The sequence below is a fragment of the Bombina bombina genome, chromosome 2 (genome assembly GCF_027579735.1).
Source record: "Bombina bombina isolate aBomBom1 chromosome 2, aBomBom1.pri, whole genome shotgun sequence".
NCBI lineage: Eukaryota > Metazoa > Chordata > Amphibia > Anura > Bombinatoridae > Bombina > Bombina bombina.
In genome coordinates, this window is record NC_069500.1 from 494,107,675 (window position 1) to 494,135,642 (window position 27,968).

Genomic DNA, 27,968 nt, shown 5'->3' on the forward strand with positions numbered 1-27,968 from the left:
CCTGAGCCTCATCTCACACATGTCGCAGCATAATCATAATAAAATAAAATTATGTGATTAATCCCCCCTGTTCAATAATCCCCCTCCGGAGATATTAACCCTTGATCCCATACAGATAAAAGGAGTCACACTGTGACCCTGTCTTCTTGCATTATCATATGTGTATAAAAAAAATTAAACTATCTTACCGGAATCTATGCTGTGGAACAGAAACACAGCCTCTCAAGTTTGACAGTCTGGTAGCATCACTCCTGACATGGACTTGAGTGATAGAACTCATCAACACTGATTGCTTAGGAGCTGTTAATACGAGTCTGGATGGGTTTGCAGAAAGACTCTCCCTGCATCTCCAGACCACAACATTCGTCAATGTTCTCACTGAGAAGCTGACAAGACTACTTAAAACTCCAGTCCCATTTGGAAGGGCAGATACCCCTCATAAGGAACAACTCTGTATATTCTGAAAGTTCTCTGCACACCTCCTGTGACGAAAGGCAAAGAATAACTGGGATATGAGGGAAGGGGAGGGGGGGGAGTATTTGAGCCTTTGGCTGGGGTGTCTTTGCCTACTCCTGGTGGCCAAGTTCAGTATTCCCAACAGTAAGGAATGTTGCCGTGGGCTCTCCTCAAATTAAGGAAATATTAATTTTTCACTGTTCTCCAAGTAGTGGTCTCACTATGTAAATAGAGATAAGGTAAGGATGATTTTGAGTAAAAACATAATTTATGCTTACCTGATAAATTTATTTCTCTTGTAGTGTATCCAGTCCACGGATCATCCATTACTTATGGAATATATTCTCCTTCCCAACAGGAAGTTGCAAGAGTCCACTCACAGCAAAGCTGCTATATAGCTCCTCCCCTAACTGCCATATTCAGTCATTCGACCGAAAACATGCAGAGAAAGGAAAAACCATAGGGTGCAGTGGTGACTGTAGTTCAAATGAAAAAATTACCTGCCTTAAAGTGACAGGGCGGGCCGTGGACTGGATACACTACAAGAGAAATAAATTTATCAGGTAAGCATAAATTATGTTTTCTCTTGTTAAGTGTATCCAGTCCACGGTTCATCCATTACTTATGGAATACCAATACCAAAGCTAAAGTACACAGATGATGGGAGGGACAAGGCAGGTACTTAAACGGAAGTTACCACTGCCTGTAAAAAAAACCCTTTCTCCCAAAAATAGCCTCCGAAGAAGCAAGGTATCAAATTTGTTAAATTTGAAAAAGTATGAAGCGCAGACCAAGAATCCGTCTTGTAAATCTGTTCAACAGAAGCCACATTTAAAAAAGGCTCAAGTGAAAACCACAGCTCTAGTAGAATGAGCTGCAATCCCTTCAGGAGGCTGCTGTCCAGCAGTCTCATAAGCTAAATGAATTATGCTTTTTAACCAAAAAGACAGAGAGGCTGCTGAAGTCTTTTGACCTCTCCTCTGTCCAGAATAGACAACAAACAAAAATCTGTCCCTTTTAAGGAATTAGCTGACAACCCTTTTCTCAAAAACATCTTGGAGAAAAGATAATATCCTGGGAATCCAGGCTTTACTCCATGAGTAACCCTTGGATTCATAACAATCAGATATTTACACCATATCTATGTTCAATTTTCCTAGAGACAGGCTTTCATGTCTGTATTAAGGTATCAATGACTGACTCGGAGAAGCCATGCTTTGATAACATCAAGCGTTCAGTCTCCAGGCAGTCCATCTCAGATTGATTCTATTTATATGGTTGAAAGGACCCTGAGGTAGAGGGACCTGTCTCAGAAGCAGAGACCGTGATGGAAAGGATGACATGTCCACCAGATCTGCATACCAGGTCCTGCGTGGCTACGCAGGCGCTGTCAAAAACACCAAAGACCTCTCCTGCTTGGTCTTGACCTCCGAAGGAAATCCCACTCCCCCGGAAGAAAAGTCTGACGACTTAGAAAATCCACCTCCCAGTTCTCAACACCTGGGATATGGATAGCTGATAGACAAGAGTGAGTCTCTGTCCAGTGAATTATTGTAAGACTTCTAACATCACTAGGGAACTTCTGTTCCCCCTTGATGGCTGATGTAAGCCACAGTCGTGTATATTGTCCGACTGAGTATGATGTACCTCAGAGTTGCTAACTGAGGCCAAGTCTGAAGAGCATGGAATATCACTCCCAGAATATTTATTAGAAGGAGGGTCTCCTCCTAAATCCACTATCCCTGAGTCTTCAGGGAGTTCCAGACTGCATCCCAACCTAAAAAGGCTGGCATCCATTGTAATAATTGTCCCATCTGACCTGCGGAAGGTCATACCCTTGGACAGATGGACCCGACATAGTCACCAGAGAAGAGAATCTCTGGTCTCTTGGTCCAGGTTCAACAGGGGGACAAATCTGTATAATCCCCGTTCCTCTGACTGAGCATGCATAGTTGCAGCGGTCTGAAATGTAGACGTGCAAATGGTACTATGTCCTTGCCGCTACCTATTAAGCCGATTTCATTCATGTACTGAGCCACCGAAGGGCGCGGATGGGATGAAAAACACGGCAGAAATTTAGAAACTTTGACAACCTGGACTCCGTCAGGTAAATTTTCATTTCTACAGAATCTATCAGAGTCCCTAGGAGGGAAACCCTTGAGATTGGGGATAGAGAACTCTTTCCTTGTTCACTTTCCACCCATGTGATCTCAGAAATGCCAGTACTACGTCCGTATGAGACTTGGCAATTTGGATGTTTGACGCCTGTATCAGGATGTCGTCTAACAAAGGGGCCACTTCTATGCCCCGCAGCCTAAGGACCGCCAAAGCGACCCCAGAACCTCCATAAAGATTCTTGGGGCTGTAGATATCCCAAAGGAAAGAGCTACAAACTGGTAATGCCTGTCTAGAAAGGCAAACCTGAAAAACGAAGGTGATCTTTATGCATCACAATGTGAGGATAAGCATCCTTCAAATCCATTGTAGTCCTCTATTGACTCTCCTGGATCATAGCTAAGATGGTACGAATAGTTTCCATCTTAAATGACGGAATTCTGAGGAATTTGTTTAAGATCTTTAGATCCAAAATAGGTCTGAAGGTTCCCTCACCTTGGGAACCACAAACAGATTTGAGTAAAAACTCTGTCCCTGTTCCTCTCTTGGAACTGGATGGATCTCGTACACAATGTAAGAATGCCTCCTTCTTTATCTGGTTTGCAGATAATTGTGAAGGGCGAAATCTCCCCTTTTTTTGGGGGGGAATCTTTGAAATCCAGAAGATATCTCTGGTATATAAATCCCAATGCCTAGGGATCCAGGGCATCTCTTGCCCACGCCCGGGCGAAGAATGAAAGTCTGCCCCCTATAGGATCCGTTACCGGATAGGGGTCCGTTCCTTCATGCTGCCTTAGAGGCAGGAGCAGGCTCCTTGGCCTGCTTATCTTTGTTCCAGGTCCAATTGTCTCCAGACCGCCTTGGACTGAGCAAAAATTCCCTCTTGTTTTGCCTTAGAGGAAGTGGATGCCACACCTGCCCTGAAGTTTTAAAAGGCACGAAAATTAGACCTTTTTTGGCCCTTGATTCCTATCCTGAGGAAGGGCATGACCGTTTCCTCCAGTGATATAAGCAATAATCTCCTTCACACCAGGCCTGAATAGGGTCTGCCCCTTGAAGGGAAGTTAAGTAGCTTATTTATTAAAGTCACGACAGCTGACCATGATATAAGCCATAGCGCTCTGCGCGCCAGTATAGTAAAAACAGAATTCTAAGCCGTTAGTCTAGTCAAATGAACAAAGGCATCAGAAAACAAAGGAATTGGCTAGCATAAGCTTGTCAAATATATTCATCCAATGGAGTCGCTAACTGTAAAGCCTCATCAAGAGACTCAACCCAGAACGCCGCAGCAGCAGTGACAGAAGCAATGTATGCAAGGGGCTGAAGGATAAAACCCTGTTGAATAAACATTTTTTATCCATTGGATCTAAAAAGCACAACTGTCCTCGCCAGAGGTAGTGGTACGCTTAGCTAGAGTAGAAACTCTTCTCTCCACCTTAGGAACTGTCTGCCAGAAGTCCCGTGTGGTGGTAACTATTAGAAAACATTCTTCTAAAAAATAGGAGGGGAAGAGAACGGCACACCTGGTCTATCCCATTCCTTATTAAAAAAAATTTTTTTTTTAGTAAACCTCTTTAGGTATTGGAAAAACATCAGTACACATCGGCACTGCATATTATTTATCCAGTCTACACAATTTCTCTGGCCCTGCGATTGTACACATTCATTCAGAGCAGCCAAAGCCTCCCTGAGCAACAAGTGGAGGTTCTCAAGCATAAATTTTAAATGTAGAAATATCAGAATCAGGTTAAATCATCTTCCCTGAGTCAAAAAAATCACCCACAGACTAAGCATATTGTGAGGTAGTATCATACATGGTTCTTAAAGCGTCTGTATGCTCTGTATCTACCCCCAGAGCTATCTGCTTTCCTTTAATTTCAGGTAGTCTGACTAATACTGCTGCCAGAGTATTATTCACCACCTTTGCCATGTCTTGTAAAATAAACGCTATGGACACCCTTGATGTACTTGGCACCATTTGAGCGTGAGTCCCTGAAGCGGGAGTCGAAGGGTCTGACACGTGGGGAGAGTTAATCGGCATAACTTTCCCCTCGACAGAATCCCCTGGTAAAATAAACGCTATGGGTGCCCTTGATGTACTTGGCGCCATTTGAGCGTGAGTCCCTAAAGCGTGAGTCAAAAGGTCTGACACGTGGGGAGAGTTAGTCGGCATAACTACCCCCACGACAGAATCCTCTGGTGATAATGTTTTTAAAGACAAAAAATGATCTTTATTGTTTAACATGAAATCAGTACATCTGGTACACATTTTAAGATGGGGTTCCACCACGGCTTTAAAACATAATGAACACAGAGCTTCCTCTATGTCAGATATGTTAGAACAGACTAATAATGAGACTAATAAGCTTGGGAAACACTTTAAATCAAGTTAACAAGCAAATATATAAAACGTTACTGTGCCTTTAAGAGAAACAAATTTTGTCAAAATTTCAAAAACAGTGAAAAAAGGCAGTAAAACAAACAAAATTTTTACAGTACATGTAATAAGGTAACAGAGCATTGCACCCACTTGCAAATGGATGATTAACCCCTTAATGCAAAAAACAGATAAAAAAAACGACAGACGTTTTTTTAAAAACAGACACAACAAAACTGCCACAGCAGAGCTGTGGATTACCTTCCCTATAAACGATTTTGGAAGTCTTTTAAGCCCTGTAGAAATGTCCTGTAGTATTCATGGGACTGCTGAGGGAATCTGGATAATTCATTTTGTAATTTTAACTGCGCAAAAAAGCGCTAAATTAGGTCCCTCCCACTCATATTACAACAGTGGGAAGCTTCAGTTAACTGTTTCTATGCAAAATTTAAGCCAGCCATGTGGAAAAAACTTAGGCCCCAAAAAGTTTTATCACCAAACATATGTTAAAAACGATTAAACATGCCAGCAAACGTTTTAAAACACACTTTTACAAGAGTATGTATCTCTATTAATAAGCCTGATACCAGTTACTTTTCCTGCATTTAAGGCTATACCAACATTACAGTGTTATCACCAATGTACGTTAAAAAATGATTAAACATGCCAGCAAACGTTTTAAAACACATTTTTATAAGAGTATGTATCTCTATTAATAAGCCTGATACCAGTCGCTATCGCTGCATTTAAGGCTTTACTTACATTACTTCGGTATCAGCAGTATTTTCTTAGTCAATTCCATTCCTAGAAAAATATTTTACTGCACATACCTTATCTGCAGGAAAACCTGCACGCCATTCCCCCTCTGAAGTACCTCACTCCTCAGAATGTGTGAGAACAGCAAATGGATCTCAGTTACGTCTGCTAAGATCATAGAAAAACGCAGGCAGATTCTTCTTCCAAATACTGCCTGAGAAAAAACATAATTTATGTAAGAACTTACCTGATAAATTCATTTCTTTCATATTAACAAGAGTCCATGAGCTAGTGACGTATGGGATATACATTCCTACCAGGAGGGGCAAAGTTTCCCAAACCTTAAAATGCCTATAAATACACCCCTCACCACACCCACAAATCAGTTTAACGAATAGCCAAGAAGTGGGGTGATAAGAAAAAGTGCGAAGCATATAAAATAAGGAATTGGAATAATTGTGCTTTATACAAAAAAATCATAACCACCACAAAAAAGGGTGGGCCTCATGGACTCTTGTTAATATGAAAGAAATGAATTTATCAGGTAAGTTCTTACATAAATTATGTTTTCTTTCATGTAATTAACAAGAGTCCATGAGCTAGTGACGTATGGGATAATGACTACCCAAGATGTGGATCTTTCCACACAAGAGTCACTAGAGAGGGAGGGATAAAATAAAGACAGCCAATTCCTGCTGAAAATAATCCACACCCAAAATAAAGTTTAACAAAAAACATAAGCAGAAGATTCAAACTGAAACCGCTGCCTGAAGAACTTTTCTACCAAAAACTGCTTCAGAAGAAGAAAATACATCAAAATGGTAGAATTTAGTAAAAGTATGCAAAGAAGACCAAGTTGCTGCTTTGCAGATCTGGTCAACCGAAGCTTCATTCCTAAACGCCCAGGAAGTAGATACTGACCTAGTAGAATGAGCTGTAATTCTTTGAGGCGGAGTTTTACCCGACTCAACATAGGCAAGATGAATTAAAGATTTCAACCAAGATGCCAAAGAAATGGCAGAAGCTTTCTGGCCTTTCCTAGAACCGGAAAAGATAACAAATAGACTAGAAGTCTTACGGAAAGATTTCGTAGCTTCAACATAATATTTCAAAGCTCTAACAACATCCAAAGAATGCAATGATTTCTCCTTAGAATTCTTAGGATTAGGACATAATGAAGGAACCACAATTTCTCTACTAATGTTGTTGGAATTCACAACTTTAGGTAAAAATTCAAAAGAAGTTCGCAACACCGCCTTATCCTGATGAAAAATCAGAAAAGGAGACTCACATGAAAGAGCAGATAATTCAGAAACTCTTCTAGCAGAAGAGATAGCCAAAAGGAACAAAACTTTCCAAGAAAGTAATTTAATGTCCAATGAATGCATAGGTTCAAACGGAGGAGCTTGAAGAGCTCCCAGAACCAAATTCAAACTCCAAGGAGGAGAAATTGACTTAATGACAGGTTTTATACGAACCAAAGCTTGTACAAAACAATGAATATCAGGAAGAATAGCAATCTTTCTGTGAAAAAGAACAGAAAGAGCAGAGATTTGTCCTTTCAAAGAACTTGCGGACAAACCCTTATCCAAACCATCCTGAAGAAATTGTAAAATTCTCGGTATTCTAAAAGAATGCCAAGAAAAATGATGAGAAAGACACCAAGAAATATAAGTCTTCCAGACTCTATAATATATCTCTCGAGATACAGATTTACGAGCCTGTAACATAGTATTAATCACGGAATCAGAGAAACCTCTATGACCAAGAATCAAGCGTTCAATCTCCATACCTTTAAATTTAAGGATTTCAGATCCGGATGGAAAAAAGGACCTTGTGACAGAAGGTCTGGTCTTAACGGAAGAGTCCATGGCTGGCAAGATGCCATCCGGACAAGATCCGCATACCAAAACCTGTGAGGCCATGCCGGAGCTATTAGCAGAACAAACGAGCATTCCCTCAGAATCTTGGAGATTACTCTTGGAAGAAGAACTAGAGGCGGAAAGATATAGGCAGGATGATACTTCCAAGGAAGTGATAATGCATCCACTGCCTCCGCCTGAGGATCCCGGGATCTGGACAGATACCTGGGAAGTTTCTTGTTTAGATGAGAGGCCATCAGATCTATCTCTGGGAGCCCCCACAATTGAACAATCTGAAGAAATACCTCTGGGTGAAGAGACCATTCGCCCGGATGCAACGTTTGGCGACTGAGATAATCCGCTTCCCAATTGTCTACACCTGGGATATGAACCGCAGAGATTAGACAGGAGCTGGATTCCGCCCAAACCAAAATTCGAGATACTTCTTTCATAGCCAGAGGACTGTGAGTCCCTCCTTGATGATTGATGTATGCCACAGTTGTGACATTGTCTGTCTGAAAACAAATGAACGATTCTCTCTTCAGAAGAGGCCAAAACTGAAGAGCTCTGAAAATTGCACGGAGTTCCAAAATATTGATCGGTAATCTCACCTCCTGAGATTCCCAAACTCCTTGTGCCGTCAGAGATCCCCACACAGCTCCCCAACCTGTGAGACTTGCATCTGTTGAAATTACAGTCCAGGTCGGAAGAACAAAAGAAGCCCCCTGAATTAAACGATGGTGATCTGTCCACCACGTTAGAGATATCTTCGTGTAATCCCTGCACCATTGGTTCAGCATACAGAGCTGAAGAGGTCGCATGTGAAAACGAGCAAAGGGGATCGCGTCCGATGCAGCAGTCATAAGACCTAGAATTTCCATGCATAAGGCTACCGAAGGGAATGATTGTGACTGAAGGTTTCGACAAGCTGTAATCAATTTTAGACGTCTCTTGTCTGTTAAAGACAGAGTCATGGACACTGAATCTATCTGGAAACCCAGAAAGGTTACCCTTGTTTGAGGAATCAAAGAACTTTTTAGTAAATTGATCCTCCAACCATGATCTTGAAGAAACAACACAAGTCGATTCGTATGAGACTCTGCTAAATGTAAAGACGGAGCAAGTACCAAGATATCGTCCAAATAAGGAAATACCACAATACCCTGTTCTCTGATTACAGACAGAAGGGCACCGAGAATCTTTGTGAAAATTCTTGGAGCTGTAGCAAGGCCAAACGGTAGAGCCACAAATTGGTAATGCTTGTCTAGAAAAGAGAATCTCAGGAACTGATAATGATCTGGATGAATCGGAATATGCAGATATGCATCCTGTAAATCTATTGTGGACATATAATTCCCTTGCTGAACAAAAGGCAATATAGTCCTTACAGTTACCATCTTGAACGTTGGTATCCTTACATAGCGATTCAATAATTTTAGATCCAGAACTGGTCTGAAGGAATTCTCCTTCTTTGGTACAATGAAGAGATTTGAATAAAACCCCATCCCCTGTTCCGGAACTGGAACTGGCATAATTACTCCAGCCAACTCTAGATCTGAAACACAATTCAGAAATGCTTGAGCTTTCACTGGATTTACTGGGACATGGGAAAGAAAAAATCTCTTTGCAGGAGGTCTCATCTTGAAACCAATTCTGTACCCTTCTGAAACAATGTTCTGAATCCAAAGATTGCGAACAGAATTGATCCAAATTTCTTTGAAAAAACGTAACCTGCCCCCTACCAGCGGAACTGGAATGAGGGCCGTACCTTCATGTGAACTTAGAAGCAGGCTTTGCCTTTCTAGCAGGCTTGGATTTATTCCAGACTGGAGATGGTTTCCAAACTGAAACTGCTCCTGAGGACGAAGGATCAGGCTTTTGTTCTTTGTTGAAACGAAAGGATCGAAAACGATTGTTAGCCCTGTTTTTACCTTTAGACTTTTTATCCTGTGGTAAAAAAGTTCCTTTCCCACCAGTAACAGTTGAAATAATAGAATCCAACTGAGAACCAAATAATTTGTTTCCCTGGAAAGAAATGGAAAGTAGAGTTGATTTAGAAGCCATATCAGCATTCCAAGTCTTAAGCCATAAAGCTCTTCTGGCTAAGATAGCCAGAGACATAAATCTAACATCAACTCTAATAATATCAAAAATGGCATCACAGATGAAATTATTAGCATGCTGGAGAAGAATAATAATATCATGAGAATCACGATTTGTTACTTGTTGCGCTAGAGTTTCCAACCAAAAAGTTGAAGCTGCAGCAACATCAGCCAATGATATAGCAGGTCTAAGAAGATTACCTGAACATAGATAAGCTTTTCTTAGAAAAGATTCAATTTTTCTATCTAAAGGATCCTTAAACGAGGTACCATCTGATGTAGGAATGGTAGTACGTTTAGCAAGGGTAGAAATAGCCCCATCAACTTTAGGGATTTTGTCCCAAAATTCTAACCTGTCAGGCGGAACAGGATATAATTGCTTAAAACGTTTAGAAGGAGTAAATGAATTACCCAATCTATCCCATTCCTTAGCAATTACTGCAGAAATAGCATTAGGAACAGGAAAGACTTCTGGAATAACCGCAGGAGCTTTAAAAACCTTATCTAAACGTATAGAATTAGTATCAAGAGGACTAGAATCCTCTATTTCTAAAGCAATTAGTACTTCTTTAAGTAAAGAGCGAATAAATTCCATCTTAAATAAATATGAAGATTTATCAGCATCAATCTCTGAGACAGAATCCTCTGAACCAGAAGAGTCCAAAGAATCAGAATGATGGTGTTCATTTAAAAATTCATCTGTAGAAAGAGAAGATTTAAAAGACTTTTTACGTTTACTAGAAGGAGAAATAACAGACAAAGCCTTCTTTATGGATTCAGAAACAAAATCTCTTATGTTATCAGGAACATTCTGCACCTTAGATGTTGAGGGAACTGCAACAGGCAATGGTACATCACTAAAGGAAATATTATCTGCATTAACAAGTTTGTCATGACATTTAATACAAACAACAGCTGGAGGAATAGCTACCAAAAGTTTACAGCAGATACACTTAGCTTTGGTAGATCCAGCAGGCAGAGGTTTTCCTGTAGTATCTTCTGGCTCAGATGCAACGTGAGACATCTTGCAATATGTAAGAGAAAAAACAACATATAAAGCAAAATAGATCAAATTCCTTATAAGACAGTTTCAGGAATGGGAAAAAAATGCCAAACATCAAGCTTCTAGCAACCAGAAGCAAATGAAAAATGAGACTGAAATAATGTGGAGACAAAAGCGACGCCCATATTTTTTGGCGCCAAAAAAGACGCCCACATTATTTGGCGCCTAAATGCTTTTTTGCGCCAAAAATGACGCAACATCCGGAACGCCGACATTTTTGGCGCAAAATAACGTCAAAAAATGACGCAACTTCCGGCGACACGTATGACGCCGGAAACGGAAATGAATTTTTGCGCCAAAAAAGTCCGCGCCAAAAATGACGCAATAAAATGAAGCATTTTCAGCCCCCGCGAGCCTAACAGCCCACAGGGAAAAAGTCAAATTTTTGAGGTAAGAAAAAATATGATAATTAAAGCATAATCCCAAATATGAAACTGACTGTCTGGAAATAAGGAAAGTTGAACATTCTGAGTCAAGGCAAATAAATGTTTGAATACATATATTTAGAACTTTATAAATAAAGTGCCCAACCATAGCTTAGAGTGTCACAGAAAATAAGACTTACTTACCCCAGGACACTCATCTACATGTTTGTAGAAAGCCAAACCAGTACTGAAACGAGAATCAGTAGAGGAAATGGTAAATATAAGAGTATATCGTCGATCTGAAAAGGGAGGTAAGAGATGAATCTCTACGACCGATAACAGAGAACCTTATGAAATAGACCCCGTAGAAGGAGATCACTGCATTCAATAGGCAATACTCTCCTCACATCCCTCTGACATTCACTGCACGCTGAGAGGAAAACCGGGCTCCAACTTGCTGCGGAGCGCATATCAACGTAGAATCTAGCACAAACTTACTTCACCACCTCCCTTGGAGGCAAAGTTTGTAAAACTGATTTGTGGGTGTGGTGAGGGGTGTATTTATAGGCATTTTAAGGTTTGGGAAACTTTGCCCCTCCTGGTAGGAATGTATATCCCATACGTCACTAGCTCATGGACTCTTGTTAATTACATGAAAGAAACAGCACACTCCGGTGCCATTTAAAAATAACAAACTTTTGATTGAAGAATAAACTAAGTATAAATCACCACAGACTCTCACGACCTCCTATCTATGTTGAGGCTTGCAAGAGAATGACTGAATATGGCAGTTAGGGGAGGAGCTATATAGCAGCTTTGCTGTGAGTGGACTCTTGCAACTTCCTGTTGGGAAGGAGAATATATTCCATAAGTAATGGATGATCTGTGGACTGGATACACTTAACAAGAGAAAGGAGTGTTAAGATAAGATCTGCTCTTCCTGCTAGCTCAGCCCATTTGATTAGATTGTGGTTTTACTTAGACACAGCTATTTTATATACTGAAAGGAGCAATTTCTCATACATGTTTAAACTCTGCAGCTGGTATAACAAGTCAAACACCTTAAGTGGAAAACCATTTTAAACATAGTAACTTTAGAGAAAAAGAGAAAAGTACAGTGTCCCTTTATTTGCTTTAAATAAAATATGTCTGCTGACATATATTTTTGGTAATATAGGTAATGCCTGATGTATATATAAGCAATAAAATAATGTAAAATATTCTAGCGCTCCAATATTGAAAAGGCTAAAACTCATGTGCATGTCTGTAGAATGATGTTTAGATAAAAAGTGAGATTAGCATTACCATTTTGATAGGTATATTATGTGCTACAAATTACTTTGCAAAAGCTTTGCAAAAAGATTGAGAGCTTTATCAACATATTGAAGGAGGGTAGGAATTTGCTTAAAACTACATAATGAGAGAAATGCTATACGTACTCTGCAGCAGAAAAGGCCAAGTCAAAATTTTTCCTGCGGTTCTGTGGAACAAGTTGGCTGTAATCAAACGCTTCTGGGAAGAAGTTATGAACCAAGGCGCAGAACGCCATCCCATCGCTCCAGCTGGAGGAGAAGTTCTGAATATTCACATGCTGCAGGGTAAAGAGAAATCATGCACTAAATACACAGAATGCTCATAGTCTTTCATGAGAACATGAACATTATAATCCGTTTCTACTATAGTTTTCCCCTTGTTGAATTCAGCACATAGAGAGAGTATATTTTATACTTTAATACTTACAACTTACTTCTATTACCAAATTTGTTTCATAATCTTGGTATCCTTTGTTGAAGGGACAGCAATGCCCTACTGGGAGCTAGCTGGTTAAATTGGGTAAGCTAATGTGACATATGTGCAGCCGACAATCAGCAGCTATCTCCCATTATTACACTGTCACTCCTGAGCCTACCTAGGTATGCTTTTAAACAAAGGATTCCAGGAGTACAAAGCAAATAAGATAACAGAAGTAAATTGGAAAGTTGTTTAAAACTGCATGTTCTTTTTAAAATAATTTGTTTTATTTTACTGTCTCTAAAGGGGCAAAGTGCTTTTACCTAAAAAGAATTCTAGCAAGAATATGAAAAGGCAGCAATTACACGTGTTAAAATGAAAATGTTGCATACTGTATCCTATTAAGTACACTGATGATCTTACCAGGGAAATTCTACACAGTACTCTCTGGATAAAACATGAACCACTCTATATTGCAGGCTCAAGAGCCTTCTACCCTTAAAAGGGACACTGTACCCAAAAATTTTCTTTCGTGATTCAGATTGAGCATGAAATTTTAAGCAAATTTCTAATTTACTCCTATTATCAATTTTTCTTTATTCTCTTGCTATCATTATTTGAAAAAGAAGGCATCTAAGCTTTTGTTTGGTTTCAGTACTCTGGACAGCACTTTTTATTGGTGGATGAATTTATCCACCAATCAGCAAGGCAAACCCAGGTTGTTCACCAAAAATGGGCCGTCATCTAAACTTACATTCTTGCATTTCAAATAAAGATACCAAGAGAATGAAGAAAATTTGATAATAGGAGTAAATTAGAAAATTGCTTAAAATTTCATGCTCAATCTGAATCAATTTTTTTTTGGGTACAGTGTCCCTTTAATGACAGTTTTAATTGGTCTTGATTAGTGTACTCTGCAACTTTATACCGAATGTCATAGTGCTGTGTAAATATGTTGGCACAAATTATGATGAAAATAAATTCTTATTAAAAAGGATAAGAAAAGTTGCATATGCTCAGAAGGAGTAGATTATATTAAGAATTTTAAATTCTTCACTGCTGTTATCAAGTTTACGTTCTAACATCCCATTTTTTTATTTTAAACAAAGTGTACCTAGGTAGCCTCACAAGCAGCAATTCAGTACTGGAAGCTTGCTGCCGATTGGTAAATGCACGTATCTCATCATTGGTTCACCCAATGTGTTTAACTAGATGATAGTGCATTGCTGCATATTCAAAGGATACAAAGCATTAAGCTAATTGGATTTTATTATCAAAAAAAGTTTAAAAACATTGACATAGCCGTCAATTCAAAAAGCTGAAAGAGAGTGCAGCACATACAGCTTACGCGTTTCGGGAAACTCCTGTAGTCATGGCCTACTACATGCAGGCTCTAATTAGTTTAAAAAGCAATGAAAGCCTCTCTATTGGTTCTCGAGCAGCACTACTCAGCAAGAAACACCTGTGTAAAAAAACTTAACCCTATGTAATCAGTGCATTCAGGTGGTTATATCCAATTCTGAACACCTATTACCCTGTATATTGTACACATGCTTTTTGTACTATATAAACATGGAGGAAACAATTTCTTTCTTGTATAGTGGGGATGGACACTGTGTATATAACAACTCATTCACATTCTAAGGGAATAGTTAGTATGACATGTATAAATAGTAAACAGAGAGACAGGGAAAATGTTCCATAAAGGACAATATTATAGTTACTTGTCAGTACAGTGTAAAGTGTGCTATATTAGAGGGATACACAGCTTCCCAATTGTAAAAAAAGTGAGCTGACAAAGATCCAAATAATCAAACATTGAACATCCTCTGTATTTAGATAGTAGTGATTGTGATCAAAAGCTTGACTCATGACATATCTATAGTAACCCTATAGACAAAATGTATTTGGGTATATCTGATGTTACTGCTAGGAAAATACACCAATAATCATAATCATTGAGTCATTCCCAAAAGTTAATTATATTGTACCTCAAATTGAGGCCTTCAGGATATCTTGTTCTTAGTTTAAAAATCCAGAAACTCTCTCTCTTGGCTAGGAGTTTGTCAATATCACCCCCTCTGTTAGGCACTTTAACTTCTTCAAAGGCACACCATTTCAAGGTGTTGAGATTGTCATTATGTTTCTCATGGAAGTGGCGTACCAGAGGGGTGGTTGACTTATCCCTACCAAGAGTAGAGAGATGCTCCCGTATCCTGGGCTTGACGCCCCTAGAGGTGAGGCCAATGTACTGTACCCTACATGTGTCACATGAGCATGTAAATCACCTGGGTGGACATACAATTCATGAGTTTTTATTGGAAAACTGTCTCCTGTAGCATAGGAGCTAAACTCTTTGGTCCTGTCCAGATATTCACATGGTCTACACTTCCTGTGACCACATCCGTACATGCCTCTGCTGGCTAACCATGAGCCACTATTCGATTTTTGCTCTCTCAATTGTGTTGGGGATAACATAGATCCCAAAGTCGGACATTTTCTGGAGCTACATCTTACTCCTTGTTTTACTAGATCTGTTAGCTTATTGTCTGCGGCAAAAATAGGAAAGTGTTTCTTTATGATTTTGACTATTTGTGGGAACGGCACACTATAACCGGTTACAAAGTTTACACCTTCAAAACTGTGCTTTTTCATTTTACAACCGTTTAGTAGGGATCCTCTCTGTTTCACTTCAATTTGTTTTTTGCTGTAGTGATAACTTTTCTGGGGTAACCTCTATCTCTAAATCTGACCTCAAGGTCTCTTGCTTGTAAGTTATAATCACCTTGTTCTGAACAATTTCTTTTCAGTCGGGTGAATTCTCCTTTAGCTACTGCTGCAGCTGTGTGTCTGGGGTGATAGCTCTTTCCATGTAGGAGGGAATTTCCTGCAATGGGCTTCCTGTAAATTTTCATTGTTATTCTACCATCAGTCAATCCAATCAGGGACAAATCCAAATAGTTTATAGTTGGAAAATTATGTTCAAAAGTGAACCTAAGTCCAACCTGATTGTTAAGAAAATCTACAAAAGACTGAATGTTCTCCATCTGGCCGTTCCATATAAATAAGAGATCGTCAATGTACCTCCGATACAAGACAATCTCTCTTCTGAAGGGGGTTCTATCTCCAAAGATATGGAAAAAATCCCACCAACCTAAAAATAGGTTGGCGTAGGATGGGGCAAATTTTGCTCCCATCGCAGTTCCACATCTCTGGAGATCGAAAAATCCCTGAAATTGAAATTTTTTTTATGAGTAAGTAAAAACTTAGCTACCCTTAAAATACATTTTTGAAAGTCTGGAGTATAGTCTGTGAAAAATTGTAAGAAAAACATAATTTATGTAAGAACTTACCTGATAAATTCATTTATTTCATGTTGGCAAGAGTCCATGAGCTAGTGACGTATGGGATATACAATCCTACCAGGAGGGGAAAAGTTTCCCAAACCTCAAAATGCCTATAAATACACCCCTCACCACACCCACAATTCAGTTTAAAGAATAGCCAAGTAGTGAGGTGAGAAAGGAGTAAAAAGCATCAACAAAGGAATTTGGAAATAATTGTGCTTTATACAAAAAATCATAACCACAATAAAAAGGGTGGGCCTCATGGACTCTTGCCAATATGAAAGAAATGAATTTATCAGGTAAATTCTTACATAAATTATGTTTTCTTTCATGTAATTGGCAAGAGTCCATGAGCTAGTGACGTATAGGATAGTAATACCCAAGATGTGGAACTTCCACAGAAGAGTCACTAGAGAGGGAGGGATAAAATAATAACAGCCATTTTCCGCTGAAAAAAATTAATTCACAACCCAAATTATAAGTTTATTTTCATAATGAAAAGAAAAAACTTAAACATAAGCAGAGGAATCAAACTGAAACAGCTGCCTGAAAAAAATTTCTACCAAAAACTGCTTCCGAAGAAGCAAATACATCAAAACGGTAGAATTTAGTAAATGTATGCAAAGAAGACCAAGTTGCTGCTTTGCAAATCTGATCAACTGAAGCTTCATTCTTAAAAAGCCCACGAAGTGGAGACTGATCTAGTAGAATGAGCTGAAATTCTCTGAGGCGGGGCATGACCAGACTCCAAATAAGCCTGATTAATCAAAAGCTTTAACCAAGTTGCCAAGGAAATGGCAGAAGCCTTCTGAACTTTCCTAGAACCAGATAAGTTAAATAGACTAGAAGTCTTCCTGAAATCTTTAGTAGCTTCCACATAATATTTCAAAGCTCTTAGAACATACAAAGAATGTAAGGATCTCTCCAAAGAACTCTTAGGATTAGGACACAAAGGAGGAACAACAATTTCTCTATTAATGTTGTTAGAATTCACAACCTTAGGTAGAAATTTAAATGAAGTCCGCAAAACTGTCTTATCCTGATGGAAAATCAGAAAAGGAGATTCACAAGAAAGAGCAGATAATTCGGAAACTCTTCTAGCAGAAGAGATGGCCAAAAGGAACAACACTTTCCAAGAAAGTAGTTTAATGTCCAAAGAATGCATAGGCTCAAACGGAGGAGCCTGTAAAGCCTTCAAAACCAAATTAAGACTCCAAGGAGGAGAGATTGATTTAATGACAGACTTGATACGGACCAAAGTCTGTACAAAACAGTGAATATCAGGAAGTTTAGCAATCTTTCTGTGAAATAAAACAGAAAGAGCAGAGATTTGTCCCTTCAAGGAACTTGCAGACAAACCCTTATGCAAACCATCCTGAAGAAACTGTAAAATTCTAGGAATTCTAAAAGAATGCCAGGAGAATCTATGAGAAGAACACCATGAAATATAAGTCTTCCAAACTCGATAATAAATCTTCCTAGAAACAGATTTATGAGCCTGTAACATAGTATTATTAACTGAGTCAGAGAAACCTCTATGACTAAGCACTAGGCGTTTAATTTCCATACCTTCAAATTTAATGATTTGAGATCCTGATGGAAAAACGGACCTTGAGACAGAAGGTCTGGCCTTAATGGAAGTGGCCAAGGTTGGCAACTGGACACCCGAACAACATCCGCATGCCAAAACCTGTGAGGCCATGCTGGAGCTACCAGCAACACAAATGATTGCTCCATGATGATCATGGAAATCACTCTTTGAAGAAGAACCAGAGGCGGGAAGATATAAGCAGGTTGGTAACACCAAGGAACTGCTAACGCATCCACCACTTCCGCCTGAGGATCCCTGGACCGGTACAAGTTCCTGGGTAGTTTCTTGTTTAGATGACAAACCATCAGATCTATTTCTGGAAGACCCCACATCTGAACGATCTGTGAAAACACATTTGGATGGAGCGACCACTCCCCCGGATGTAAAGTCTGACGGCTGAGATAATCCGCTTACCAATTGTCTATACCTGGGATATGAACCGCAGAAATTACACAGGAGCTGGATTCCGCCCCAAGCAAGTATCCAAGATACTTCTTTCATAGCTTGGGGACTGTGAGTCCCACCCTGATGATTGACAACCTGAAAGACTTGCATCTGTTGTGATCACAGTCCAGGTTGGACAAACAAAAGAGGCCCCTTGAACTATACGATGGTGATCTAACCACCAAGTCAGAGAGAGTCAAACATTGGGATTTAAGGATATTAATTGTGATATCTTTTTATAATCCCTGCACCATTGGTTCAGCATACAAAGCTGGAGAGGTCTCTCATTAAACGAGGAAAGGGGATCGCGTCCGATGCTGCAGTCATGAGACCAAAAACTTCCATGCGCATAGCTACTGAAGGGAATGATTGAGACTGAAGGTTCTGACAAGCTGAAACCAATTTTATTTGTCTCTTGTCTGTTAGAGACAGAGTCATGGACACTGAATCTATCTAGAAACCTAAAAAGGTGACCCTTGTCTGAGGAATTAAGGAACTTTTTGGTAAATTGATCCTCCAACCAGGTCTTTGAAGAAACAACACTAGTTGATTTGTGTGAGATTCTGCAGAATGTAAAGACTGAGCTAGTACCAAGATATCGTCCAAATAAGGAAACACCGCAAAAACATAATTTATGTAAGAACTTACCTGATAAATTCATTTCTTTCATATTAACAAGAGTCCATGAGCTAGTGACGTATGGGATATACATTCCTACCAGGAGGGGCAAAGTTTCCCAAACCTTAAAATGCCTATAAATACACCCCTCACCACACCCACAAATCAGTTTAACGAATAGCCAAGAAGTGGGGTGATAAGAAAAAAAGTGCGAAGCATATAAAATAAGGAATTGGAATAATTGTGCTTTATACAAAAAAATCATAACCACCACAAAAAAGGGTGGGCCTCATGGACTCTTGTTAATATGAAAGAAATGAATTTATCAGGTAAGTTCTTACATAAATTATGTTTTCTTTCATGTAATTAACAAGAGTCCATGAGCTAGTGACGTATGGGATAATGACTACCCAAGATGTGGATCTTTCCACACAAGAGTCACTAGAGAGGGAGGGATAAAATAAAGACAGCCAATTCCTGCTGAAAATAATCCACACCCAAAATAAAGTTTAACGAAAAACATAAGCAGAAGATTCAAACTGAAACCGCTGCCTGAAGTACTTTTCTACCAAAAACTGCTTCAGAAGAAGAAAATACATCAAAATGGTAGAATTTAGTAAAAGTATGCAAAGAGGACCAAGTTGCTGCTTTGCAGATCTGGTCAACCGAAGCTTCATTCCTAAACGCCCAGGAAGTAGATACTGACCTAGTAGAATGAGCTGTAATTCTCTGAGGCGGAATTTTACCCGACTCAACATAGGCAAGATGAATTAAAGATTTCAACCAAGATGCCAAAGAAATGGCAGAAGCTTTCTGGCCTTTCCTAGAACCGGAAAAGATAACAAATAGACTAGAAGTCTTACGGAAAGATTTCGTAGCTTCAACATAATATTTCAAAGCTCTAACAACATCCAAAGAATGCAACGATTTCTCCTTAGAATTCTTAGGATTAGGACATAATGAAGGAACCACAATTTCTCTACTAATGTTGTTGGAATTCACAACTTTAGGTAAAAATTCAAAAGAAGTTCGCAACACCGCCTTATCCTGATGAAAAATCAGAAAAGGAGACTCACAAGAAAGAGCAGATAATTCAGAAACTCTTCTAGCAGAAGAGATGGCCAAAAGGAACAAAACTTTCCAAGAAAGTAATTTAATGTCCAATGAATGCATAGGTTCAAACGGAGGAGCTTGAAGAGCTCCCAGAACCAAATTCAAACTCCAAGGAGGAGAAATAGACTTAATGACAGGTTTTATACGAACCAAAGCTTGTACAAAACAATGAATATCAGGAAGAATAGCAATCTTTCTGTGAAAAAGAACAGAAAGGGCGGAGATTTGTCCTTTCAAAGAACTTGCGGACAAACCCTTATCTAAACCATCCTGAAGAAACTGTAAAATTCTCGGTATTCTAAAAGAATGCCAAGAAAAATGATGAGAAAGACACCAAGAAATATAAGTCTTCCAGACTCTATAATATATCTCTCGAGATACAGATTTACGAGCCTGTAACATAGTATTAATCACGGAGTCAGAGAAACCTCTTTGACCAAGAATCAAGCGTTCAATCTCCATACCTTTAAATTTAAGGATTTCAGATCCGGATGGAAAAAAGGACCTTGCGACAGAAGGTCTGGTCTTAACGGAAGAGTCCATGGTTGGCAAGATGCCATCCGGACAAGATCCGCATACCGGAGCTATTAGCAGAACAAACGAGCATTCCCTCAGAATCTTGGAGATTACTCTTGGAAGAAGAACTAGAGGCGGAAAGATATAGGCAGGATGATACTTCCAAGGAAGTGATAATGCATCCACTGCCTCCGCCTGAGGATCCCGGGATCTGGACAGATACCTGGGAAGTTTCTTGTTTAGATGAGAGGCCATCAGATCTATCTCTGGGAGCCCCCACATTTGAACAATCTGAAGAAATACCTCTGGGTGAAGAGACCATTCGCCCGGATGCAACGTTTGGCGACTGAGATAATCCGCTTCCCAATTGTCTACACCTGGGATATGAACCGCAGAGATTAGACAGGAGCTGGATTCCGCCCAAACCAAAATTCGAGATACTTCTTTCATAGCCAGAGGACTGTGAGTCCCTCCTTGATGATTGATGTATGCCACAGTTGTGACATTGTCTGTCTGAAAACAAATGAACGATTCTCTCTTCAGAAGAGGCCAAAACTGAAGAGCTCTGAAAATTGCACGGAGTTCCAAGATATTGATCGGTAATCTCACCTCCTGAGATTCCCAAACTCCTTGTGCCGTCAGAGATCCCCACACAGCTCCCCAACCTGTGAGACTTGCATCTGTTGAAATTACAGTCCAGGTCGGAAGAACAAAAGAAGCCCCCTGAATTAAACGAAGGTGATCTGTCCACCACGTTAGAGAGTGTCGAACAATCGGTTTTAAAGATATTAATTGATATATCTTCGTGTAATCCCTGCACCATTGGTTCAGCATACAGAGCTGAAGAGGTCGCATGTGAAAACGAGCAAAGGGGATCGCGTCCGATGCAGCAGTCATAAGACCTAGAATTTCCATGCATAAGGCTACCGAAGGGAATGATTGAGACTGAAGGTTTCGACAAGCTGTAATCAATTTTAGACGTCTCTTGTCTGTCAAAGACAGAGTCATGGACACTGAATCTATCTGGAAACCCAGAAAGGTTACTCTTGTTTGAGGAATCAAAGAACTTTTTGGTAAATTGATCCTCCAACCATGATCTTGAAGAAACAACACAAGTCGATTCGTATGAGACTCTGCTAAATGTAAAGACTGAGCAAGTACCAAGATATCGTCCAAATAAGGAAATACCACAATACCCTGTTCTCTGATTACAGACAGAAGGGCACCGAGAATCTTTGTGAAAATTCTTGGAGCTGTAGCAAGGACAAACGGTAGAGCCACAAATTGGTAATGCTTGTCTAGAAAAGAGAATCTCAGGAACTGATAATGATCTGGATGAATCGGAATATACAGATATGCATCCTGTAAATCTATTGTGGACATATAATTCCCTTGCTGAACAAAAGGCAATATAGTCCTTACAGTTACCATCTTGAACGTTGGTATCCTTACATAACGATTCAATAATTTTAGATCCAGAACTGGTCTGAAGGAATTCTCCTTCTTTGGTACAATGAAGAGATTTGAATAAAACCCTATCCCCTGTTCCGGAACTGGAACTGGCATAATTACTCCAGCCAACTCTAGATCTGAAACACAATTCAGAAATGCTTGAGCTTTCACTGGATTTACTGGGACACGGGAAAGAAAAAATCTCTTTGCAGGAGGTCTCATCTTGAAACCAATTCTGTACCCTTCTGAAACAATGTTCTGAATCCAAAGATTGTGAACAGAATTGATCCAAATTTCTTTGAAAAAACGTAACCTGCCCCCTACCAGCTGAACTGGAATGAGGGCCGTACCTTCATGTGAACTTAGAAGCAGGCTTTGCCTTTCTAGCAGGCTTGGATTTATTCCAGACTGGAGATGGTTTCCAAACTAAAACTGCTCCTGAGGACGAAGGATCAGGCTTTTGTTCTTTGTTGAAACGAAAGGAACGAAAACGATTGTTAGCCCTGTTTTTACCTTTAGATTTTTTATCCTGTGGTAAAAAAGTTCCTTTCCCACCAGTAACAGTTGAAATAATAGAATCCAACTGAGAACCAAATAATTTGTTTCCCTGGAAAGAAATGGAAAGTAGAGTTGATTTAGAAGCCATATCAGCATTCCAGGTCTTAAGCCATAAAGCTCTTCTGGCTAAGATAGCCAGAGACATAAACCTAACATCAACTCTAATAATATCAAAAATGGCATCACAGATAAAATTATTAGCATGCTGGAGAAGAATAATAATATCATGAGAATCACGATTTGTTACTTGTTGCGCTAGAGTTTCCAACCAAAAAGTTGAAGCTGCAGCAACATCAGCCAATGATATAGCAGGTCTAAGAAGATTACCTGAACATAGATAAGCTTTTCTTAGAAAAGATTCAATTTTTCTATCTAAAGGATCCTTAAACGAGGTACCATCTGACGTAGGAATGGTAGTACGTTTAGCAAGGGTAGAAATAGCCCCATCAACTTTAGGGATTTTGTCCCAAAATTCTAACCTGTCAGGCGGAACAGGATATAATTGCTTAAAACGTTTAGAAGGAGTAAATGAATTACCCAATTTATCCCATTCCTTGGAAATTACTGCAGAAATAGCATTAGGAACAGGAAAGACTTCTGGAATAACCGCAGGAGCTTTAAAAACCTTATCCAAACGTATAGAATTAGTATCAAGAGGACTAGAATCCTCTATTTCTAAAGCAATTAGTACTTCTTTAAGTAAAGAGCGAATAAATTCCATCTTAAATAAATATGAAGATTTATCAGCATCAATCTCTGAGATAGAATCCTCTGAACCAGAAGAGTCCAAAGAATCAGAATGATGGTGTTCATTTAAAAATTCATCTGTAGAGAGAGAAGATTTAAAAGACTTTTTACGTTTACTAGAAGGAGAAATAACAGACAAAGCCTTCTTTATGGATTCAGAAACAAAATCTCTTATGTTATCAGGAACATTCTGCACCTTAGATGTTGAGGGAACTGCAACAGGCAATGGTACATCACTAAAGGAAATATTATCTGCTTTAACAAGTTTGTCATGACAATTAATACAAACAACAGCTGGAGGAATAGCTACCAAAAGTTTACAGCAGATACACTTAGCTTTGGTAGATCCAGCAGGCAGTGGTTTTCCTGTAGTATCTTCTGGCTCAGATGCAACGTGAGACATCTTGCAATATGTAAAAGAAAAAACAACATATAAAGCAAAATAGATCAAATTCCTTATAAGACAGTTTCAGGAATGGGAAAAAATGCCAAATATCAAGCTTCTAGCAACCAGAAGCAAATGAAAAATGAGACTGAAATAATGTGGAGACAAAAGCGACGCCCATATTTTTTAGCGCCAAATAAGACGCCCACATTATTTGGCGCCTAAATGCTTTTGGCGCCAAAAATGACGCCACATCCGGAACGCCGACATTTTTGGCGCAAAATAACGTCAAAAAAATGACGCAACTTCCGGCGACACGTATGACGCCGGAAACGGAAAAGAATTTTTGCGCCAAAAAAGTCCGCGCCAAGAATGACGCAATAAAATGAAGCATTTTCAGCCCCCGCGAGCCTAACAGCCCACAGGGAAAAAAGTCAAATTTTTGAGGTAAGAAAAATATGATAATTCAATGCATAATCCCAAATATGAAACTGACTGTCTGAAAATAAGGAAAGTTGAACATTCTGAGTCAAGGCAAATAAATGTTTGAATACATATATTTAGAACTTTATAAATAAAGTGCCCAACCATAGCTTAGAGTGTCACAGAAAATAAGACTTACTTACCCCAGGACACTCATCTACATGTTTGTAGAAAGCCAAACCAGTACTGAAACGAGAATCAGTAGAGGTAATGGTAAATATAAGAGTATATCGTCGATCTGAAAAGGGAGGTAAGAGATGAATCTCTACGACCGATAACAGAGAACCTTATGAAATAGACCCCGTAGAAGGAGATCACTGCATTCAATAGGCAATACTCTCTTCACATCCCTCTGACATTCACTGCACGCTGAGAGGAAAACCGGGCTCCAACTTGCTGCGGAGCGCATATCAACGTAGAATCTAGCACAAACTTACTTCACCACCTCCCTTGGAGGCAAAGTTTGTAAAACTGATTTGTGGGTGTGGTGAGGGGTGTATTTATAGGCATTTTAAGGTTTGGGAAACTTTGCCCCTCCTGGTAGGAATGTATATCCCATACGTCACTAGCTCATGGACTCTTGTTAATTACATGAAAGAAACCCCGTTCTCTGATTACAGAGAGTAGGGCACAGAGAACCTTTGAAAAGATTCTTGGAACTGTCGCTAGGCCAAATGGAAGAGCGAAAAATTGGTAATGCTTGTCTAGAAAAGAGAATCTCAGAAACTGATAATGATCTAGATGAATTGGAATATGAAGATATGCATCCTGTAAGTCTATTGTGGACATATAATGCTCTTGCTGAACAAAAGGCAGAATAGTCCTTATAGTCACCATTTTGAAAGTTGGCACTCTTACATAACGATTCAAAATTTTCAGATCCAGAACTGGCCTGAATGAATTTTTTTTCTTTGGGACAATGAATAGAATTGAATAAAACCCCAGACCCTGTTCTTGAAACGGAACTGGTATGATTACCCCTGAAAACTCCAGGTCTGAAACACACTTCAGAAAAGCTTTAGCCTTTACTGGATTTGCTGGGATGCGTGAGAGAAAAAAATCTTCTCACAGGAGGTCTTACTCTGAATCCTATTCGGTACCCTTGAGAGACAATACTCTGAATCCATTGATTTTGAACAGAATCTGCCCAAATGTTTTGGAAGAATCTTAATCTGCCCCCTACCAGCTGAGCTGGAATGAGGACCGCATCTTCATGCAGACTTGGGGGCTGGCTTTGGTTTCTTAAACGGTCTGGTTTTATACCAACTTTCCAATTGGAACCAGATTCTTTGGGGGAAGGATTAGGTTTCTGTTCCTTATTTAGTCAAAAGGAACGAAAACGGTTAGAAGCTTTAGATTTACCCTTCGGTCTTTTATTCTGAGGCAAAAAAAACAGAATTTATGTTTACCTAATAAATTACTTTCTCCAACGGTGTGTCCGGTCCACGGCGTCATCCTTACTTGTGGGGATATTCTCTTCCCCAACAGGAAATGGCAAAGAGCCCAGCAAAGCTGGTCACATGATCCCTCCTAGGCTCCGCCTACCCCAGTCATTCGACCGACGTTAAGGAGGAATATTTGCATAGGAGAAACCATATGGTACCGTGGTGACTGTAGTTAAAGAAAATAAATTATCAGACCTGATTTAAAAAAACCAGGGCGGGCCGTGGACCGGACACACCGTTGGAGAAAGTAATTTATCAGGTAAACATAAATTCTGTTTTCTCCAACATAGGTGTGTCCGGTCCACGGCGTCATCCTTACTTGTGGGAACCAATACCAAAGCTTTAGGACACGGATGAAGGGAGGGAGCAAATCAGGTCACCTAAATGGAAGGCACCACGGCTTGCAAAACCTTTCTCCCAAAAATAGCCTCAGAAGAAGCAAAAGTATCAAACTTGTAAAATTTGGTAAAAGTGTGCAGTGAAGACCAAGTCGCTGCCCTACATATCTGATCAACAGAAGCCTCGTTCTTGAAGGCCCATGTGGAAGCCACAGCCCTAGTGGAATGAGCTGTGATTCTTTCGGGAGGCTGCCGTCCGGCAGTCTCGTAAGCCAATCTGATGATGCTTTTAATCCAAAAAGAGAGAGAGGTAGAAGTTGCTTTTTGACCTCTCCTTTTACCGGAATAAACAACAAACAAGGAAGATGTTTGTCTAAAATCCTTTGTAGCATCTAAATAGAATTTTAGAGCGCGAACAACATCCAAATTGTGCAACAAACGTTCCTTCTTTGAAACTGGTTTCGGACACAGAGAAGGTACGATAATCTCCTGGTTAATGTTTTTGTTAGAAACAACTTTTGGAAGAAAACCAGGTTTAGTACGTAAAACCACCTTATCTGCATGGAACACCAGATAAGGAGGAGAACACTGCAGAGCAGATAATTCTGAAACTCTTCAAGCAGAAGAAATTGCAACTAAAAACAAAACTTTCCAAGATAATAACTTAATATCAACGGAATGCAAGGGTTCAAACGGAACCCCCTGAAGAACTGAAAGAACTAAATTGAGACTCCAAGGAGGAGTCAAAGGTTTGTAAACAGGCTTAATTCTAACCAGAGCCTGAACAAAGGCTTGAACATCTGGCACAGCGGCCAGCTTTTTGTGAAGTAACACAGACAAGGCAGAAATCTGTCCCTTCAGGGAACTTGCAGATAATCCTTTTTCCAATCCTTCTTGAAGGAAGGATAGAATCCTAGGAATCTTAACCTTGTCCCAAGGGAATCCTTTAGATTCACACCAACAGATATATTTTTTCCAAATTTTGTGGTAAATCTTTCTAGTTACAGGCTTTCTGGCCTGAACAAGAGTATCGATAACAGAAACTGAGAACCCTCGCTTCGATAAGATCAAGCGTTCAATCTCCAAGCAGTCAGCTGGAGTGAAACCAGATTCGGATGTTCGAACGGACCCTGAACAAGAAGGTCTCGTCTCAAAGGTAGCTTCCAAGGTGGAGCCGATGACATATTCACCAGATCTGCATACCAAGTCCTGCGTGGCCACGCAGGAGCTATCAAGATCACCGACGCCCTCTCCTGATTGATCCTGGCTACCAGCCTGGGGATGAGAGGAAACGGCGGGAACACATAAGCTAGTTTGAAGGTCCAAGGTGCTACTAGTGCATCCACTAGAGCCGCCTTGGGATCCCTGGATCTGGACCCGTAGCAAGGAACTTTGAAGTTCTGACGAGAGGCCATCAGATCCATGTCTGGAATGCCCCACAGCTGAGTGACTTGGGCAAAGATTTCCGGATGGAGTTCCCACTCCCCCGGATGCAATGTCTGACGACTCAGAAAATCCGCTTCCCAATTTTCCACTCCTGGGATGTGGATAGCAGACAGGTGGCAGGAGTGAGACTCCGCCCATAGAATGATTTTGGTCACTTCTTCCATCGCCAGGGAACTCCTTGTTCCCCCCTGATGGTTGATGTACGCAACAGTTGTCATGTTGTCTGATTGAAACCGTATGAACTTGGCCCTCGCTAGCTGAGGCCAAGCCTTGAGAGCATTGAATATCGCTCTCAGTTCCAGAATATTTATCGGTAGAAGAGATTCTTCCCGAGACCAAAGACCCTGAGCTTTCAGGGATCCCCAGACCGCGCCCCAGCCCATCAGACTGGCGTCGGTCGTGACAATGACCCACTCTGGTCTGCGGAATGTCATCCCTCGTGACAGGTTGTCCAGGGACAGCCACCAACGGAGTGAGTCTCTGGTCCTCTGATTTACTTGTATCTTCGGAGACAAGTCTGTATAGTCCCCATTCCACTGACTGAGCATGCACAGTTGTAATGGTCTTAGATGAATGCGTGCAAAAGGAACTATGTCCATTGCCGCTACCATCAACCCGATCACTTCCATGCACTGAGCTATGGAAGGAAGAGGAACGG

At 40.1% G+C, this 27,968-nt stretch overlaps 1 protein-coding gene across 1 annotated transcript in view; it reads right to left on the minus strand.

Moving 5' to 3' along the window:
* SMTN (smoothelin) overlaps nt 1–27,968 on the minus strand; it is a 98,308-nt gene that overhangs the window by 21,316 nt on the left and 49,024 nt on the right. The window contains exon 9 of the mRNA XM_053702216.1: nt 12,536–12,687. Coding sequence (XP_053558191.1) covers nt 12,536–12,687 — 152 coding nt within the window. The remainder of the gene's footprint in view (nt 1–12,535; nt 12,688–27,968) is intronic.